The sequence below is a fragment of the Ctenopharyngodon idella genome, chromosome 1 (genome assembly GCF_019924925.1).
Source record: "Ctenopharyngodon idella isolate HZGC_01 chromosome 1, HZGC01, whole genome shotgun sequence".
Taxonomy (NCBI): Eukaryota; Metazoa; Chordata; class Actinopteri; order Cypriniformes; family Xenocyprididae; genus Ctenopharyngodon; species Ctenopharyngodon idella.
The window spans coordinates 1623094-1643624 of record NC_067220.1 but is presented as its reverse complement, the minus strand read 5'-3'; the positions used below and the strand labels follow the sequence as shown (position 1 = coordinate 1643624).

Below are 20531 nucleotides of genomic sequence, written 5' to 3'. Positions count from 1 at the left end.
ATCTTCTCATATTGACAAAGTATTAGTATCTTTATTAGAAGTGCCATGTCTTTAAAGTAAGAAAACATCTCACAATCCTGCATTATAATTGTTCCACATCATTGTTAATGTATAAAGACTTTATCTGTCTTATAGGCCTATATTCTTTTAAGTTTAATTTATGATTCTGGATTTTTTTTTTTTTTTTTACTTGAGGTTCTGACAAAATGTTATAAGTATAGTGTTTATATCTGTATCTATAAATATTACGGTGTGATCGTAATTTAATAGATTTAATAGACAGCGGAATCACTGTCACACTCTAAAAAATCCTGGGTTATTTTTCTACCCAAATCCTGTGTTGAGCCTTTTGGGTCATTCTTTTGGGTTATTTTTCCAGTGTTTGGATAGTTTTTGCATTACCCAGCTCCTGGGTCAGACATAACAACCCAGGGATTGAGTTATTTATCGTGGGCTTTTTGCGCCCTCTTCATGAGAGAGCAGTGCAGCTCCGTAATATTGGTGCATGTCTTCAGTAAATACAGGTTTGTGTACATTTTATTTTATCTATAAATTCGTTATTGTTCTGTATATCGTTTAATTTTATGCAAATCAACATACAGGGGCGATGTGAGTCACCTAAACGAGTATCGCCTTTATGCCTTGCATAAAATTTTATGATTTTATTCAAAAAGATACAGAATATAAATACTACTTAGGATGTTAAAATATGTTCTCAGAATTGTACACTGATTATTTATGGACAGGTTATTGAAACAGTCACAGAATTTTTCGGCTACGAGTGAAACGCAGGCGGCGGTCTGAAGTTATCAGTTCCCCCACCGAACACGAGCCATCTCCGGCATGAGATCCAGCGCTGTTACGGTGGAAACAGGACAACAGAGACTGGTCCATTACACTCGAGTTACTTCTAAATGTTTAATTTTTACTTCTAATATATGTTAAACATGCTTAAATGTAGGCAATATGTATTAAAAATGAAATAAAATATGCTATACTGTAAAATATGATAGAAAATAAAGGAATCATGCACCCAAATTGGGTTGTTTTTAAGCCAGTGTTTTTTAGAGTGCATTTAGGAATAAGAGCACCTGTGTGTTTGAATCAAGATCTTTGAATGATTAATTGTGTGTATATAGACTACATACGCTATAGGCCTATATGGTGCTATTTTTTTTTTTTTTTCAAATGTAGTTTTTACAGTAAAAATATTACATTGAATCGTGTAACTGGTCAGTGGCAGGTGCCCGAGACAGTCCCTGTCTGCTGGAGATGCCACCGGAAGTGCCACTGCAAGATGCTGCTGCCGCATTTTGCACCAGCCCTTACTGCATTTCCTGCTTGAGAAGTTAGTGTCTGACATTCAGAGCCATAGCAAGGGCTATGCTAAGTCAAGTCAAGTTTCAAGGTAGTTTCACAGTATTAAAAGTAACAGAATTCAATGATGCAAACTTAATAAAATATGAGACAAATCCAAATTCTGCTGTAAAGAAGCTCTAGCAAGACAAAAGTGTCTCACAGGGTCTCGCGAACCCACAAACTGACCAAATTGACCAGTTTTTCCGTTGATCAGATGCGTGTGAAAGTTGTATTCATTACTAAAGCAACAGCAGACTCTCACCGTGTTCTCTTTCAGATTCATCATTGGTCCAATTCATTTTTTAATATTACAACAAAGTGATGTGGCATCATTAAGATCTAACATGACCAAACAATGGACAAGATTGTATTTATCAATTAACCAAGATGGAAAAATGTGTGAAAAGGATATTCATTAATCACATTTTATGATTAATGAATATTCATGTCAACTCATGTCGTCTAATCCGATGGGAAAAAAAAAAAATCTACATTATTATTATAGTATGTAATATAACACCAAGAGAAGTTATTTATAATATAATATAATATATAATAAATTTATAATATATTATGAACAAACTGTTAGAAAGTTTAACTGGTTATTCTTCTATATCTAATCACTTAATAAAGTACCAGCACACCTCTCTTTAACAAGACACATGATTTTAGGAATCCCAGCAAGCACAGTACACCAATGTGATGTCAGGAAGACGTTGGACTCCAACTAATCCAATGTCAGTCAGGTGTCAAATTTTGAAATGAAAATTAGGTTGATGTCTTAACCCAACGAAGCATTAAGAATTAAACATGCTCAAACATGCATTTTATTCTGGGACTATAGGCTCATGCCTTCTCTGTGAAACTGGGGGATTGAGAATTAACTGAGGTTTAGATGTTAATGTTTTATTGAAAGAATTGGTCACCGTTATTGTGATCAGTGTTTGTGTTTGACTCTGCTCCCTTACACTTAAAATAGGACACCTTGGTCAGCTTTCATCTGTGTTTGGAATAATTATTATATAATTTCATTGTAAATATTCTGCTAAGATTTTATATTTCAATATAATTCCTGCAGAAATGCCAGTTTGCCATCATTCTGATTTGAATGTGCTTTTATCAGTTTTGAAAGCAGTGTGTTAGTTTATTAATATATATTAACTAATATTATTAAGCAACAAATTAATTCATTTTTTATCAAAATATACAGAAAATAGTGCAAACTTTGATTATTTTGAACAAGTATTAACTTAGAATTATTAAAAAAATATGTTATTAAAAATATTACTTAAAAAATATTATTTTAGCTAAATTATTTGTATCAGTACTGTGTCTTATGCCCTGTATGTCTGTGGTTTAAAAGCCCCCCTCACCAGCTCATACATTTACAAGGTTTTTAAACAAACCACTTATGATTTATTTTCACACAAATCTGTTGCTCCATAAATGTTCAATGCAAACATAGGCTATATATTTTTTTCTGCAATCGTACACAAGCACATTTTTTTCTTAAGGTGTGGCTTTCGCCCCATTATATGACATTTATTCAAAGTTTTCACCTTAAATGTTAAGAATATCATGGCAGAAATGACGGGGTGGGTTGCAAAATGGCTGAAATGAAATGACGTTAAAAAAAAAAAAAAAATGTCTTTCAACACTCCCCATTCTTCACTACTGTAACCAGTTTATTAGTCCTCTATTGGAATCTGACATGTTTTCAAAATTTGAAAGAAAATATCTATGGAACGTCTATAGAATGTCACCTGATTGTATTTAGAGATCTTGGCATCTTGTCCTGCACCATTCCGTAATGACAACAAAATCTTCTCAGCAGGACGAAGAGCTGCTTTCTGCTTCCCCTATAACAACACAAGTGTTCTACATATTAAACTAGAAACTGTGCTGTCATAAAGGACACTTAAAGAGCAAATCTATTTGATTCTGCATAATTTACTACTGGGTCTTTCTGTGGTCATCAACAGCATACTACATTTATATGTTTAAGACTCAGATTTAACACCTGCTGGAAATGAACAACTTAGATTAGGGGTTTTGAAATAGTTTTGAAATGAATCAGAGACAATCACTCGAATGCTCTTAACACACATATCGTTTTAGCGACACCAAAAAAAGGATAAAAGATTACTGCATTTACAGTTTTTCTCGATTGCTTAAACACTATAACCAGGCTTTTGAACTAAAATTTCAAACCATAATGCCATTTATCAAAAAGCACACCCATTTCCCTAAACTATAAACACTATTCCCCTGTTTTGACACATGAGTCAGATTTGTTAAACTATCACTGCAAAACTCTACACACAAATTCTTTCATTTCTCATTGCCTACACCATGTTGTCATGTAGAAAGCACTAGCATTCAATATTGTTCACTCAGGTCAGCACAGCTTGAGCTCACTTAGCACACAGTTACCCACGTGGAAACTCAAAATTTATCACACACCAATCAGAACCTTCAATAGAGAGATAAAAGAGCCAGAGTTAGTTCATTCAGTTTTGGAACAATGGATCCAGAGAAACGTGATTGAAAAGGTCGAGGACACCAGAGAGGAGGAGGAGGAAGAAGATGAGCAAGAGCAGTAAGGAGTGGAGGGAGAGGTGAAGGTAGAGGAAGAGGAGGAGGACAAGGATGAGGATGAGGGGCAAAGAGAAAAGGAGTGTTAGATCAAATTTGTGCCACTAGTTGACCATGTCCTTGTCCATGGTATGACTATGAGGGAGGATGGGCAATGAGTTCAGCAAAACTTACAGTTTTTTACAATTGCTTAAGCACAATTTTAAAAACAAGGCTCATTTTGTCAAAACACTACACACAATTCACAGATCCACACACACAAGTAGCAGAACACTTAAATTCTTTTGCAAAATGAAACACCTCATTCAAAACTTTACATTAATTTAACAAAACCCAACTTTGACACTGTTTGGAACACACATGGTTCATACATTCAGATTCTGTTTGATTCATTTACACACTGCTGTGCTCAATCTTAAACACTTGTAACTTTTATACTTTTCTAATGATATAGTCTGGGTTTGATTTTTTCAGAGATATTGTTAGAGTAAAGTGCATAAATATATTGACAAAAAAACAACACACAAACAAAACACACAAGACCAGTACTGCACATTGATGAAAATATTTATTTCTCACCACATTGTAAAACCATTCAATACATCCATGCCTTTCCAAAGGTTACATTTTGCACTGAAAATCAGAACATATTCTAAATACAATATATTACACAAACAAAAATATTTGTGGAGATAAAACAAAGCATGATTTTAAATGGAAAAAAAAAAAAAAAAAATAGAAAAAACACCTAATCATCATCTCTTGGCCTAGCTGGATCTGGCCATAGCATTTCATCCACATCACAGGCGATGTCCTCTCACGCAAGACAGCGAGGAAAAAATCTTCTTGAATCCATCCGTGCACAGACCCTGCATCAATTAGGTCAGGCCTTATCCATGACTTGAATGAGGCATATCCTGACATAGGGCTGGAGATTGTAAACCTTCCAAATTGTGGACGCTACTGAAACCAGTTTTGGACCAGAGCAGATAGATGGAAATTTCCATCCATTTGGTCTTCTGCTGTGACGATTTTGTGTAGTCTTTCTAAAATGTGAATATGTGGGCCGCATGTGAAGGGCTTAAGTTGGCAATCACCCATTCTGCGTGATTGCAACATTGTGATGTTACCACCACGTTGGCCCGGGACATTCAAAATAGCTCTGTGGCCAATGATGTTTCTCCCTCTCCCTCTTACTGCAACATTACCTTCCATTTTATTGAAAACACATAAACCCATCTTTTGCCTTTTTTTAGTACTTGCACCTGATTGTTGAAGTGTCTGCAGACCTGACGGCCATGTTTGAGCAATTGGTTTATAGGGGTGGTATTTTGGAAAGCAGTGTCTTGAAATGGCAAAGAAGTGACATTATGTTACATTTTTGTGTCTGATGTAGAGAAGTGTGTTTAGTGTTGTGCAAAACAACGTGTATAGTGTTTTGCAAAAAGTGTGAGACTTGAGTGTAAGTTTGTGTTATTTTTAATTTTAGTGTGTAAGCAATCGTAAAAAACTGTAAGTTGCTTCATTGTCGCCTCGATCATAAGAACCTTCAGGGAGGAAAACAGGTAGGTGTACATCAACTCTACTGTAAATTTTGAGTGTTGTACTCTGTTACAACACATGCATCAAAGTGCCTTACATACAGATAGAGTTTCTGTCTGCTTCCATTTTGTAAAAAGGATGTGTTACAGTAATCAGTACTTCTATTTTTGTAGGACACAGAGACGATGAAATGGAAGAAGCCCGACTAGACATTTCAGTTGATGTGTGCTAGGGGTGGATCAGGCATGCAAGAGGATTTTACCCCCGCTGCCCGGATAGGGCCATGTATAGCCTGTGATGTTGATAAGATTCTCTGGCCTGTCCCAGACCAAAGATGTGATGCTGGGGCAGAATATTTTGTTGTTGTTGTTGTTGTTTGGTGTATTGTACTGTACAGTACATTAAGGAATAAAAAAAATGTGCAAATGTATACAGATGTGTTCAGTTCCTTGAGGGGGAGAACCACAAGTGACACAACTTATTACTGTTTTTTTTTTTTTTTTTTGTAATATTGTTTTGAATTTATCTCACCAGTGTGTAAGACTATGTTGTAGTGTGTGTGTTTTTGAGGGCTTGTGTGTGATGTCTGAGGGCAAAGTTTGGTTTTTCAGCAAGAGTGAATGGTTTTGAGTGTAGAGCTTCATTTTGACCTGAAAATAGGATGTTTGGGGAATTGGGTGAGACGTTATGGATTTGTGTTTACTTTTTTGAGAATACGAGGCATAGTTTCAAGAAATGTGTTTAAGCAATCGAGAAAAACTGTAACACGCATCTGTTTTATTTATCAGAATGATGACATTTACATTAATCACTCACAACCCTTAAAACATTACACTAGAGAATAAAATGTACATAAAATTAAAAGAAAATATAAATATTTGATAAATAATTGAAACTTTACTATCATGTAATGGAAATAGGTTTATGAAAATAGGATAGTTTATGTAATGTTTAAAAAATAATTGTAATACATTTTTGTCTATTTTTTTTTACAGATTGCAACAAAATTATTTGAGATTGTTTCCTTCATTTTAAGTAGGTCCAGCAGCTATATGTATCACAGTAGCCTACATTTTGGCTAAATGCAAATATGGATGAATAGACTATTAGAGATCAAAACTGGAGTTATAATGATTTAATAATTAGCTCTTAAGCCCGGGATACACTGCACAATTTTTGGCTGTCCCAGACGAAAGATTGCCATCGTGAAACAATCGTGGCGATTTCTGGGATCGTGGCTCTTAATCGGTGGTCTTATGTTGTACAGTGAGAGAGGTTCAAAGACAGCCGTTTTCCCGGTCTTGCGACCAAAGATAGCCTACGACAGTTTTGTGACAGGGTCAGAAATTCAGCATGATCATCGCACAGTGTGTTTGCTGCTACGACCTACGTCTACTGACCAGCCAATAAAAATGCGACATGAAATCAATGCGACATAGAGCTAAAACTTAAAACCGCTTACCTCAAGCTCTTTTCCCTTCTTCTTTTGCCACTTCCTTTTTATTTTCAGCACACATAAAAACTACAACTGCCAAAGTGTGATTCAACATAGTGTTTTGTTTACCAGTAGCACATGCTGATGTTTTATTCTTCCATAGAAACTTGCATCGTAGCCTACGAGTCAACAGGTGTCATCATCGTACAGTCTACATGCATGTCGTACCCAAGTTTAGTAGATCCATGTCGCACAGTGTGATAAAGCAATGATCTTATAGGATTGCTAAAATCGTGCAGTGTATCCAGGGCTTTAAAGTGACATAAGCCTAATATACCTGCTGCTGTCTGAATGAAACAACAAAAGACAAAAGAAAATCACTTACTGCTCTTGACTGAATAACTTTAGTAGCAATAATAAGAATGTATATTTAATTCATACACTGAAGACAAAAAATAACTATATAAACAAAAATAACAATTTTGTGATATATATCATTTTCATGAAATAAAATTAATCATACTGTGAAATAAGGTCATATCTCTATTTGTATTCATATCTATTAGGCTCGGCTGTATCATTGACTGATATTTGCTCACCACAGACCTGGGTGGTGGCACTGGCATATGATTTATTTATTTATTTATTTATATATATATATTTTTAAGAAATACAAGTTCCACATTGGGTTATCTATTATTCAGTTACTTTTTCTTGATGGTTTAATAGATGAAGCAGACTCAATTTGACACATTAATTTTGTATCTATGTTGATCCGTATTGATCACAACCAAATGTAGGTGAATATCTCTGAATATGTTTAACAAATTAAATTAATTCCTAGGCAAAACGAGAAAACAAAATCAGTTCTGTAGCTAGTTTCGTCTCAGTACTCAAGAATCAGTGAGTGGTTTTTGATCATTCGGGTAATATAGATTAAATATAGATAAAATTGATAACTTTTCTTTACAAGTTTCTTCACTTGCATATTTATGACTAAATTAAACTTATTCTGATACCTAGTAAGTTTTCAAATGTGTTCTTACACATATAATTACTGTGTGAAGATATTGTTGTGTTTATTATCCCCCTCAATCACTAACTTTTCAAACACACATCTCTACAATCCTTTTCTGCATCAAAAGATTTGGCCTTACCTTCCGATTAGTTGGATTGAGAGCGTTGCACGACAATTAGAGATTTCAAGGTGGAGTCCGCACCAGCTCACTCAGGATCCGATGCTCTTGAAGCTCGATGGAAGTAATTTAATTGCAAGTATTGATAATAGTTCATGTAAAAGTAATTCACTCTGAGACTTGTTATAGAGAGGATTACGAATCACCAAATACAATGGTTTCGGTTTAATAACAAGATACAGAATAAAAAACAGAACATAAAGACGAGAAAGTCTTCACCCGAGGTGTGGCAACCTTCTGTTACAATGTTCTCAATATATAGTCTCCAAAGATCACATCCTTTACCCAACATAAACATTTCCTTATTTGTAAACATGAGTACAGCCCCTAATACTTCACTGTTTCCTGTTTCATGCAAAGTATAAGATACAAAGTTCAGCTGCAACCTGCCAAACAACACCTTTTGTAGTCTGCGTCACATTCTACGAATTTTGACACATTTTAATCACTTGAACTTAAGACCTTCACATTAGTTCCCTTTAACACTTCTAGTTAAAATAAAAACATACATCTCGGTTAGTTTCGATTAACACTTCTGTTTAGACATCATTTTAACCTTTTATCCCTTAAACACAATTTTCAGATACAACCGGCGCCGAAGCTTCCATTGTCAAAGCTTCAACCTCGTTTGTAATCTGTTCCATTTCACCCATAAAAGTACTCAAAGCATATGATTGTTTTATAAGCATAATCAATTTCAGATTAATTTTCTGTTGCTGCCTCAGTAATTTAATCATCTCTTTGCCCTTGGAATCCATCTTCATTCTTTCCATCCTAGTGGTTCTTCTTCTCCTTTTTGGCTTGCTTCTTCGAGATTTTGTCTTGCTTTTTTTGCAAACCTTGAGCAATCAAATCAACCATATCAACCCTAAGTTCTTTTGCTTTATGTGGTTCTTTTGGCAGAAATTTATCAGTAAAGTTCATCTCATATGTCGGACTCTTCTCGACAATATAAAAGCCTTTTAATCGCTTCTGTTATGATTAGCAGGCTACTACTGACAGTGCTAAAAGCAATGACGAGTCACAAACAGTTAGTACTCAGTATATCAGACGATATATTATGAAAAAACACAGCACCAGAAATAAGAACACTACTAACAGAAACAAGAAGAATCTATGTCTCTCCAGGAAAGATCTTTCCTGTTCAACCTGTTCAGTTGTCAGAGTAATTTTAGCTGGGACGACACGCAGCGGACCGGAGCGCTTTTCTGGGATCACGAATGGATAGAGCTCTATCCCTGCCGGCAGATGAGAAGTCATTCCCAAAAGGCAATTGCAAGCAGCATCAAAATAGCTCACATTCCTCCACCATCCTCCCTTCTTGTCATAACAGTCCTCTAGCTTCACTCGTATTACTTGGGGATGTTTCGTCATCACAAAGTTTATCTGAGTGTTTAGGAAACTATACACTTCTCCCTTTCGTTTGATACCCCACAAGCAGGGGTTTGCAGGGTTCACAATTTGCAGAAAAGATCCTTCTAATGATCCAAAACACACTCCGAGTGTCCAGTGGCAACTGTTTCCCACCTCAATTTCCCATGTGTGAACACCACTACCGTATCCTACACTTCCCATCACCATATGGTTCCAGTGCAGAGGAAGAGGGTTGGCCTCGTCCTGCCGACGGAGACATGAGCTCACACAGGTCAGATTATTTGACATGGATATGTCTGGTGGAGCTGTGTTTGGGTTCAGGATCACGGGGTCTGGAGGGATTAGAGGAAAATATCACCTGTTAGTCAATTTAAGGCAGGACTCTACAGGCAAAACCATTGTGTTTTCATGTGCTGGTCAATTTTGAGATTTTGCTTCCATAACGTCTTCTTTCAGACTAGTAGAAAGAAAACATCTAAAATACACATTTAAGTGTTTATTTTCATTACACTTTAGCCCGGTTACACAGACAAGGCTTAAGTCTAGTCAAGGCATGTTTGAGCTGTTGTAACTGAAAGCAACTTACACTGACTTATCTTAAAGTGCCATTGTTTTGTCTCAAGATGCACATCAGTAATGCTATTTTCTAAGGCATGTTTAAAAGCTACTTAAATGTCCTAACTGAACTAAGTTCTAATCCTGGCTCAGTCTAAGCCCTGCCTGTGAAACCAGGCCTTCATCTATTTGCATTTGTAGATTTCAATACATAGAGGTTGTGAGTTATTTTTTTTTCTCCACTTCAGCAGCACTTACAAACACCAAATTTTACAGTTTTATTCCTGTCTATATTCTGAAGGTTTTTACAAAAGAATTTGTTCATATATTATTCACATTGATTTATTTAACAATTTATTCCTAAAAACATGTTGTTAAAAAAACATGAGTGTTAAAAAGAGAAATCCATAATCCCCTTTGTAAAAACCTGTCACTCTTATATGTCAACAAAATCAAACAAGAATACGGTGAACCTATTTCATTTGAGTCCACTAAAAACAAACAAATAAATAAGAGATTGTCACTGCATCAGCAACTACACAGTCACCGCCTTTAACCAGTTCAACCACACGTCCATACTACAAAGAGTAAAAGTAACATTGACACAGTGTTGCAATGAGATAATTAAGTAAATATGTAAGGCCTGGACGATTTTCAAATCTTAACCGATTTTAAAACTGTGGGAGACCACAGACATAATGAGAGTTTCAGCCAATTTTGGTATTATAATCCTCTAAATGCACACAGATGATTCGACTGGACTGCAAGACCACACACCTGTTGATTTCAGGAACGATTTCACAGTGACAGTTGATCGCTCTCATTGGCTATCGCGGGTATCAGAGGCAGCTTGATCAAGAGTTGTGAATAGCAAACATGTTTAATATTTACAATCTGAAATCGGGGATCCTCCGTCTCGATCAGGACCGGTAAATAATCGTAATGACACCACACGAAAAAGGATTTTTGGGCAAAAAATCGCTCACAAAAAGCCTTATTTCTGGCAATGCACCATGATTTGTGGGGTGCAAATTGGGCTTAAAATCTTCAAGTGTGTGGCCAGCCTTAGTGATTGCTGAGCATTAGTGATGAACACCTGCTGTAAACAAGCAGAATCACTAAAGGAAAGAGAAACAACAAGAATAGAAAAACGAAAAACACAATAACTACAGCTGACTTCCAGCCATTACACATTATTACACTTATTACTAACCAGATTGACTTTACTTCTACATAAGTTCTTATTGAGAATTAACAAAAGTTTTGATGTTGATGTTTAATTGAAAATGTTTGGTTTAAATGTAATCATTATGGGGATCTGTGTTTGCTTTAGTTGGGCTCTTTACCCTTGTTTTTCTCTGGCTGCTTTCGCTCTGTATTTGCCAAGCCACATTTGTTATGACAAAATAAAGATCAGTGAATGCTGATAGTAATGTATTAATGATATATAACCATCATGTAGTATTTTGATCCACTGATCTCATCCATTGTGTTTAATCCCTTATTAAAAGTGTTACATTAATAACAGACTTAAATTTTACATTACCACCACTGTAAAACTACAGCAAGAGTTCCAACAGCAATCAGTTATTATGAAGAATTTTTAAACACATCTCGCACACAAAAAAAAAAAAAAAAAAAAAAAAAAAAAAGAGCTACAAAGTAATTTAGACACACACAGATATCAAAAATCAGCACATGGATCTCAACAATGATTGCAATAAAAAAAAAGACCATTCAGCTCCTGCTGGGAGATTTGTACTTTGTTGGCACCCAGCATGCATTACAACATGAAACTTTTGATTGTCACCATTGTTGAGCTTCATATGCTGATTGTTGATGTATGTATGACTAAGTTATGCAGGGATACAAAATGTTTCATGCACTATATGATCTCAATATCCTTCAAAAGAATTGATTGCTGCAACATTGCTGGATTTCATGCTGTAGAGTCACAAAGCTACTATAATCAATAAATATAAAATTAAAATACCCATAAAATCACAGAAAGATATCAGTGAATCAGATAAGTCCATGATGATTATTGCATCATCACATCACAGCCAAAAACATCCAATCAACTTTCTCTTGGCTATTTCCTGCCAAAACAAATGTGCTTTATAAACTCACAGTTACAGCAGCCTGAGAAAAACTAATGTTAAAGAGTCAAGGGTCAAGACAGAGACCAACTAAAGTAAACATTTCTCAAACAGGTGTTTCTCAAACATTATTTTTTTCAATAATACATCAACATCTAAACCTCTTTTAATTCTCAACAAGTACTTCTGTACAGAGAAATAATGTCAAAATGGTTTGTAAACTGGTTTCACACTCAGTGTGGCTGAAATCAGTTGTAGTTCTTGTGTTTCTGCTTGTCTCTTCTCGTTTTAGGGCCCGAGCACCGATGGTGTGAGGACCCTATTGTAATTGCTCAGCCAATTATTATTCTTCTCCAAAATAAATCGCATTTTTGAGGGCCTAAACATGCTTGAATACTCATGAAACTTTGCACACGCGTCAGAAGTGGTGAAAATTTACGTCTGATATGGGTTTCAGAATTAGGTGTGCCAAAATGGCTTTTGTAGCGCCACCTACAAAATTTCAATTAAGCGCCCTTCGTGCTACATTTCACATACAGGTATGAAATTCGGTAGACAGATGTAACAGCCCAATACCTACAAAAAAGCCCCTGGGTGCAAAATCTGTAAACCCAACAGGAAGTGAGATATTTTGAGTTTCCTCTGCAAAATTTTTGCAGTTTTTGCCATTTCCAGACGTTGTACTTTAACGGACTCCTCCTAGAGCTTTAATCAGATCGCCATCATATTTGGTCAGTGTAATATTACGGCCTTTGTGATGTTAAATTGGCCTGGCCTAAAGACATCTACTTGACAATATTCAGTTAGTCATTGCGCCACCTGCTGGCAACAGGAAATGGCATGCTTTACACTGTAATTCACTCCCAGAAACATTTCCATATGCCACGAAGTACCAAACATACTAGAAACATGTTAAATCAAGCAACACTTGGCTAAGTGCTAATGTATGCGAATATCGCCACGAAACAGGAAGTTGTTGTAACTCAGGCATACAATGTCCGATCTGCTCCAAACTTCACATGTTCGATAATAGTCCTGGCCTGAAGACATCTATGTCACAATATTCAGTTACAGTCAAAGCGCCACCTGTTGGCAGCAGGAAGTGGGGCACTTTGAAATGACTTTGCCATAATTCGCCTGTATTTACTAGCTTACATGCATCTCGCCCACTGTTCACTGTTTTCCTACGGCCAACGGGTGGCGGTAAGCCCTGGTGCGAGGGCCCTTTCATCGCTGCTTGCAGCTTTAATCTGGTCTTGTTTCTCTGTCCTTCAGTGATTCTGCTTGTCAGGTGTTCATCAGTGTCTGAATTCACTCACTTGTTTTCATTCAATATTTTAGTGTTATTTTAGTATATTAGACTATATTAGTGAACTAATGTAGGGAATGCTGAATGAGGGTATAGTGCGTGATTTGGAACACAGCCTCTGAGTGTCGACAAAGTTAATTCACAGTTTTCCTGTAGGCTACTTTCTCGAAAACATCAAAGATTACCCAGAACGCATTGTTTTCTACGGTTTATTACAGTTTTAATGGAAAACAGCATGTTACTGTCAAAATTTGGCCATTTTTTACAGCAAGGTTTAACAGTGTAGTTACAGTTTTTCCCCTATTCACCTGTAGGTCTTGTTAGCGTAAAGGACAAAGACATCTAGTACTCACAGTAAGGGCAGATGTCCTTCATCTTCTCCCACACTTGGTACTTCAAGTTGCCCAGATGTTTGGGAACATTAATTAGAGCTTCTGGACTCACGTCTGTATGTGGAATTGTGATTTTAGCTCTAAACACACACACACACACACACACACACACGCCTCAGAGTAAAAAATTTGTATTTTGGTAACACTTTAGTCTAGGGTCCAGTTCTTACTATTAATTAGTTGCTTATTAGCATCCATATTACTAGGATATTTGCTGTATATTAGTACTTACAAAGCACATATTAATGCCGTATTCCGCATGACCACATTCTACATCCCACAATCCTACTACCTTACTAACAATTAATAAGCAGTAATTACGAGTTTATTGAGGCAAAAGTTGTAGTTAATAGTGAGAGTTGGACCCTAATCTAAAGTGTGACCATATATTCTAATATATTTTTTTATTTTAAAATTATTATATTTGTTTATATATTTTTATATTCTCTTTTAGAAAACAAACAACAGCCTACCTGTTAATAATGCTGTTATAATTCTGTGGAAATGAGACCGCTATTAGTGACCATCATAAAATAACAAAACGTGTGAGTATGTGAAGTTTATTGCCCTCCCAACCTGAAGAAAGGTGATGTCATCATCCTTCATTGCCTCCTCCACATCTCGGAGTTGATCTGAGAGTGAATGTATTTTGCTCTTCATCGGTTCGCTCTTTTCTTTCTCCTCTTCATTTAGAGCTGCTATCCTGCTCTCCTCCTCCTTTTTGAGAAACTGATGGAGTGTCTTAAACTCCTCCCTGATTCTTCTCTCTGTCTGCTGAGCTTGAAACTGTTATGTTTTAAATGTGAAATCAAACGACACATAGAAAAAGAAGTTATATTTCAAGGATAGAAGGTTCATGTTTTATTTGATATGTCATGTAGGGGAGAGCAGAAAGTGTTGCTGCTACCAGGTGAGTTTTGTAACTTCATTTTAAGTAATTAGAAATGAGATACCTTACTCCTGATATGACAGTAAATTATGAAAATAATTGATGCACTGGTTGGTAAAATGACTAAACTGGTGTTGTCTGAATCCGCAGATTCTCTTATTTAATTTGATATATAACTTTTATTAAAAATGTTGATTAAAAAATAGAAATATCATGGTTGTGCAGAAGGGGAGGGCTGCAACACCACTTTCTCCACCCATGTACCTGATCCACAAAGACTGAGTCAACAGTGTAGAGAGATACCTATATTTAATACTCAGACAGGTTTTAAAACACTCAAACAAATACACTGTTGTAGACATATTTTATGTGTTTGTTCTACACCAATCAGGCATAACATTACGAGCACTGACAGGTAAAGTGAATAAGACTGATTATCTCTTCATCACGGCACCTGTTAGTGAGTGAGATATATTAGGCAGCAAGTGAACATTTTGTCCTCAAAGTTGATGTGTTAAAAGCAGGAAAAATGGGCAAGCGTAAGGATTTGAGCAAGTTTGACACACTGTAAAACCTAACAGTGATATGTACTAAATAAAATTGAGTTCATTGCACTCAAATACAATAACTGAAACAGAACTCAAACTGAATGAGTTATAGAAAATTATAATTCCCAGCATGATAATTAGATAATAATTGTACAATTAAGTGATTAATTAAGTGATGATTGAGCATTAGTAATGAACACCTGCTGTTAACAAGCAGAATCACTGAAGAACAGAGAAACACAAACTAAAACTGACTTCCAGCCACAGCTTTGGATGAAATCAGCTGAAGATAAAAGAAGATCTGTTCGATTTCTCTCCTCAGCAGAGGAGTATTAAACAACTCCACAAACAGCATTATGTTATTACTAACCAGATTAATTTTATTTCTGTCATACATCTAAAGAAGTTCTTATGAGAATTAACAGAGGTTTAGAAGTTGATGATTTACTGTTTTGTTTAAAGTCACCATGATTGAGATTAGCGGTTGCTTTATTTGGGCTCTTGACCCTTGAGTTTTCCACATTAGTTTTTTTCTGGCTGTTGTAACTGAGTGTTTATAAAACTCATTTGTTATGGCACAAAAGCCTAGAAAATATTTGATCAGGTGTTGATGGATAAGTATTAATGATGTTCATCATTTAGTGTTCTGATTCACTGTTCTCATTCAGAGTCTAATCTCTGAATAAATGGATGATGTATAATTAGTTTTCTTGATTTATAGTGAAACTGTGATTCTACAGCTTACGGGACAGCAGTGGTGTAGCAATCAGACTTTACAAACAGCTTTCATCTATGGCATCACTCAGACTCATACAAACATCAAGAATCAGCATAGGAATCTCAACAATGGTGACCATTAAAAAAATGATTCATGCTGCAATGCATGCTGGGTACTAGCATAGTACAAAACTCATCTATTGGCTCCCAGCATGCATTGCATCATGAATAAATAATACAGGTGAATTGTCTACTTTATTCTTACTATTTGCTTTTACTTTTGCTGTTTTTGTTATGACTTTAATTGCTTGTTTTGTGATGTTCAGAGGTTTATCTGAATAATTTGTTAATTGTCACCATTGTTGAGGTTCATATGCTGATTCTTGATATCTGTGTGAGTCAGTATGGTACCATAGAGGTTTTTAAACTCAAAATGTCGCAACAAAGGAACTTACACTGAAAAATCACAGGTCTACTATAATGAATCATTCAAATTTTTTATATTGCCTGTTTAATCAGAGATTATGCAGTGGAAAAGATCAACAAATCAAACCACTATACAATGATTTTCATCATCAATACATAACCATGTACACCTGATCTTATTTTCTTTTGGCTTTTGTGCCATAACAAACATGTTTTATAAACACATGGTTACAGTAATCAAAAAAAAAAAAAAAAACATATGTTATTAAGTCAAGGGTCAAGAGCCCAATAAAGCAACTGCTGATCTCCGTCATGGTGACCTTAAACAAAACTCAATCATCAACTTCTAAACCTCTTTTAATTCTCAATAACATAAGTAATAAGTGAAGCTGGTAATGATGTTTGTGGAGTTGTTTAATCCTCTGCTGAGATCTTGGGGGATTTAATGTCTTCTTTTATCTTCAGTTGATTTAATCTAAGGCTGTGCTCAAGTCAGTTGTCTTCTTGTTTCTCTTTTCTTCAGTGAATCTGCTTGTTAACAGCAGGTGTTCATGACTAATGCTCAATCATCACTTAATTAATCACTTAATCAATCACTTAATTACTTAACAGCAATGTATAGACTTTTAGTGAACTCAACTGAATTAAGTTCAGAGTACTCATAACTATTTGTTTCTTAACTTAAATTAATTAACGTAATCGGTTTCATCAAATGTAATGAGTTACCTTAACTTATTGGATTTTACTTTGTGTGTGCTATTGTGAGCTGGCACTAACTGCAAGCACTCTGAGTTTATTTAAAGTTTGTAATTTCACTGGTTTTACTCAATATAGTGAAGTTTCAGCTATATAAAGTATTTAAATGCAGAGTAAAGTTTAATTGTATATTAAGAAATATCCTTGTTTTAGTGGAATCAATTAAAATAAGTTCAGAGTACTCATAACTATTGTTTTTTTTTTTGTTTTTTTTTAACTTAACTGAATTGAGGTAATCAGTTTCATCAAATGAAATGAGTTATCTTAACTTGTTGGGTTTTACAGTGCAAGGGCCAAATTGTGATGGCTAGATGAATGGATCAGAACATCTCCAAAACTGCAGCTCTTGTGGGGTGTTCCTGGTCTGCAGTGGTCAGTATCAAAAGTGCTCCAAGGAAGGAACAGTGGTGAACCAGCGACAGGGTCATGGGCGGCCAAGGCTCATTGATGCATGTGGGCAGTGAAGGCTGGCCCGTGTGGTCCGATCCAACAGACGAGCTACTGTAGCTCAAATTGCTCAAGAAGTTAATGCTGGTTCTGATAGAAAGGTGTCAGAATACACAGTGCATCAGTTTGTTGCGTATGGGGCTGCATAGCTGCAGGCCAGTCAGGGTGACCATGCTGACCCCTGTCCACCACCGAAAGCACCAACAGTGGACACATGAGCATCAGAACTGGACCACGGAGCAATGGAAGAAGGTGGCCTGGTCTGATGAATCATGTTTTCTTTTACATCACGTGGATGGCCGGGTGCGGGTGCATCGCTTACCTGGGGAACACATGGCACCAGGATGCACTATGGGAAGAAGGCAAGCCGGCGGTGGCAGTATGATGCTTTGGGCAATGTTCTGCTGGGAAACCTTGGGTCCTGCCATCCATGTGGATGTTACTTTGACACGTACCACCTACCTAAGCATTGTTGAAGACCATGTACACCCTTTCATGGAAACGGTATTCCCTGGTGGCTGTGGTCTCTTTCAGCAGGATAATGCGCCCTGCCACAAAGCAAAAGTGGTTCAGGAATGATTTTAAAAGCACAACAATGAGTTTGAGGTGTTGACTTGGCCTCCAAATTCTCCAGATCTCAATCCAATCGATCATCTGTGGGATGTGCTGAACAGACAAGTCCGATCCATGGAGTCTCCACCTCGCAACTTACAGGACTTAAAGGATCTGCTGCTAACATCTTGGTGTCAGATACCACAGAACACCTTCAGGGGTCTAGTGGAGTCCATGCTCGACAGGTCAGGGTTGTTTTGACAGCAAAAGGGGGACCAACACAATATTAGGAAGGTGGTCATAATGTTATGCCTTATCGGTGTATATTTGTTTGCTATTTTAAATAAAATGCTTCCAAATGAAATATGAAATGACATAAAACAAAAAGTATTGCAACACTCCTCAGTATTCCTGCCTGCTGTAACTGGTTTATTTAGTCCTCTATTGGAATCTGACACGTTTTCAACATTTTAAAGAAAATGTCAATGGAATGTGTATAGAGTGTCACCTGATTGTATCTAGAGATCTTGGCATGTGGCGCTGCACCATTCCGTAATGACGACAACATATTCTCAGCAGAACGAAGAGCTGCTTTCAGCTTCCCCTATAACAACACAAGTGATCGAACTTTAACCTAATTTACCACTGGGTCTTTCTGGGGTAATCAACAGTATTCTACATTTAAATTTAGATTCAAAGGCTTAATACCTGCTTGAAATGAACAGCTTAAAGGGTTAGGTCACCCAAAAATGAAAATTGTAATCCTCACCCTCATGTCGTTCCAAACCTGTAAGACTTTTGTTCGGAACAAAGCACTCATGTATCTTCATAAAACTGAGGTTAAACCACTGGAGTCACATGAATTACTTTAATGATGTCTTTACCACTTTCAAGCCCCAGAAAGGTAGTAGTTGTGTCAACTGAGGGACAGAAAGCTCTCAGATTTCATCAAAAAAGATCTTAATTTGTGTTCTGAAGATGAACTACAGTCTTACAGATTTGGAACGACATGAGAGTGAATAATGACAGAAATGTAATTTTGGATAAACTATCCCTTTAAATCAGTCAGCAATGTTTTATTGGTCTGTGATTTAAAGGGGTTTTATTGAGTAGTTTTCAGCTTCTCAAACTGAGAAATTCACTAAGGTATTTTAATGATTATTACTATAAATAAATAATAGTAAATAATTGCTATGCTGATACATAATGAAATGTATCTAAAATGTCACACACTTTCTCACCTTTCGTTGTCGTACAGCCTGTTGTAGTGGCTGTGTTTCGTGCCATCCATGCTCATGTTTCTTACATGTTGCACATAAAACCTGTCCATCTGTTTGACAGAACAGCTCAATTTTCTCTTCATGAATCTGACACTCCAGTCCTCCATCCTCCTTCTTCTTCTTCTTCGTGTTTTGCTCTCTCAGGTAAGACTCACAGGTGTTCCTCAAGCCCAGATTGGACACCGGTGGCTGCGGTGACACCTGTCGACAGATGGGACAGTTTCTGGATCTACTGGAGGTCCAGTGATCATTGATGCACTGACAGCAGAAACTGTGACCACAGCTCAACAACACAGGATCACTGAAGAGCTCAGTACACACGGGACACGACAGGTCAGCCTCAAGTGCCATTTAGAGAAAAAACAACAAAACTAAATGGAGATTTCACTGTGAACAGGTCTGACTGAGAGACTGAAGAGCAAGCAAAACCCTTCCTAATTTTAGTGCAGCCCATCTGTTCATGAGGAAATGACAAGTCAAAGTTTGATTGGAAGAAAAAAAAAGGTCTGAAAGAATCTCTAAATACCTGTACAACAGGGGGCGCTGTGCGCTGATAATCCTCTCAGATTCAAATATCATGCAAAAGCATGGAAAAATAGTTGTACACATTGGCAAAGTAGTAACATTACATATAAATACACTTACAGAGAATTGTGAAATATCTACAATAAGTAAAATAAAATGTTTTTTTATTAAAACAGATTTGTGTAATGCTAGGTTTAATATCATTATTTTACTATACTAGGGTCATTGACGAATAAGGTTTTTAAAAGTGTAAAAAAAAAACATAATGGTGACATAATTAACTTTGAAGTTTTATCAAGTGTTAACAATGAGATTATGTCAATTAACACTGCTTTTGTCATTTTTTACAAGATGGACAAAATGTGTCACTAAAAAAGTCATTCGGTTTAACCAAGATTTCGGTTTTACCAAATGAAACTTTTGGTTATATCGAATGACAATATTTTCAAACAATGCTAACAGGCTATCTAGCAAGCTAGCAAAAGGACAATCAAACATTTTATATTTAGTACAAGTTTTTAAAATATTACAACAT

The 20531-nt window shown here is 36.2% G+C and overlaps 1 protein-coding gene across 1 annotated transcript; it reads right to left on the bottom strand.

Moving 5' to 3' along the window:
• Positions 1-8021: 8021 nt before the first annotated feature.
• On the bottom strand, positions 8022-19869 carry LOC127508336 (E3 ubiquitin-protein ligase TRIM35-like). The gene is made up of 6 exons (XM_051886157.1): positions 19433-19869; positions 18700-18795; positions 14433-14642; positions 14330-14352; positions 13818-13936; positions 8022-9833 (listed from the first exon to the last, which is right to left on the bottom strand). Exons 1-6 carry the CDS (start codon positions 19820-19822, stop codon positions 9166-9168), a joined length of 1506 nt encoding a protein of 501 aa, XP_051742117.1. The 5' UTR covers positions 19823-19869; the 3' UTR covers positions 8022-9165.
• Between the last annotated feature and the right edge of the window lie 662 nt (positions 19870-20531).

Excerpts from the sequence above, each read along its gene's own strand:
- LOC127508336 (XM_051886157.1), bottom strand. The coding sequence starts at position 19,822 with ATGGCACTTGAGGCTGACCTGTCGTGTCCCGTGTGTACTGAGCTCTTC. Across the intron at positions 14,643-18,699 it reads AGATCTCTAGATACAATCAG|TTTCAAGCTCAGCAGACAGA; the intron begins GTGACACTCTAT and ends AAAACATAACAG. Across the intron at positions 13,937-14,329 it reads TATAACAGCATTATTAACAG|AGCTAAAATCACAATTCCAC; the intron begins GTAGGCTGTTGT and ends GTGTGTGTTTAG.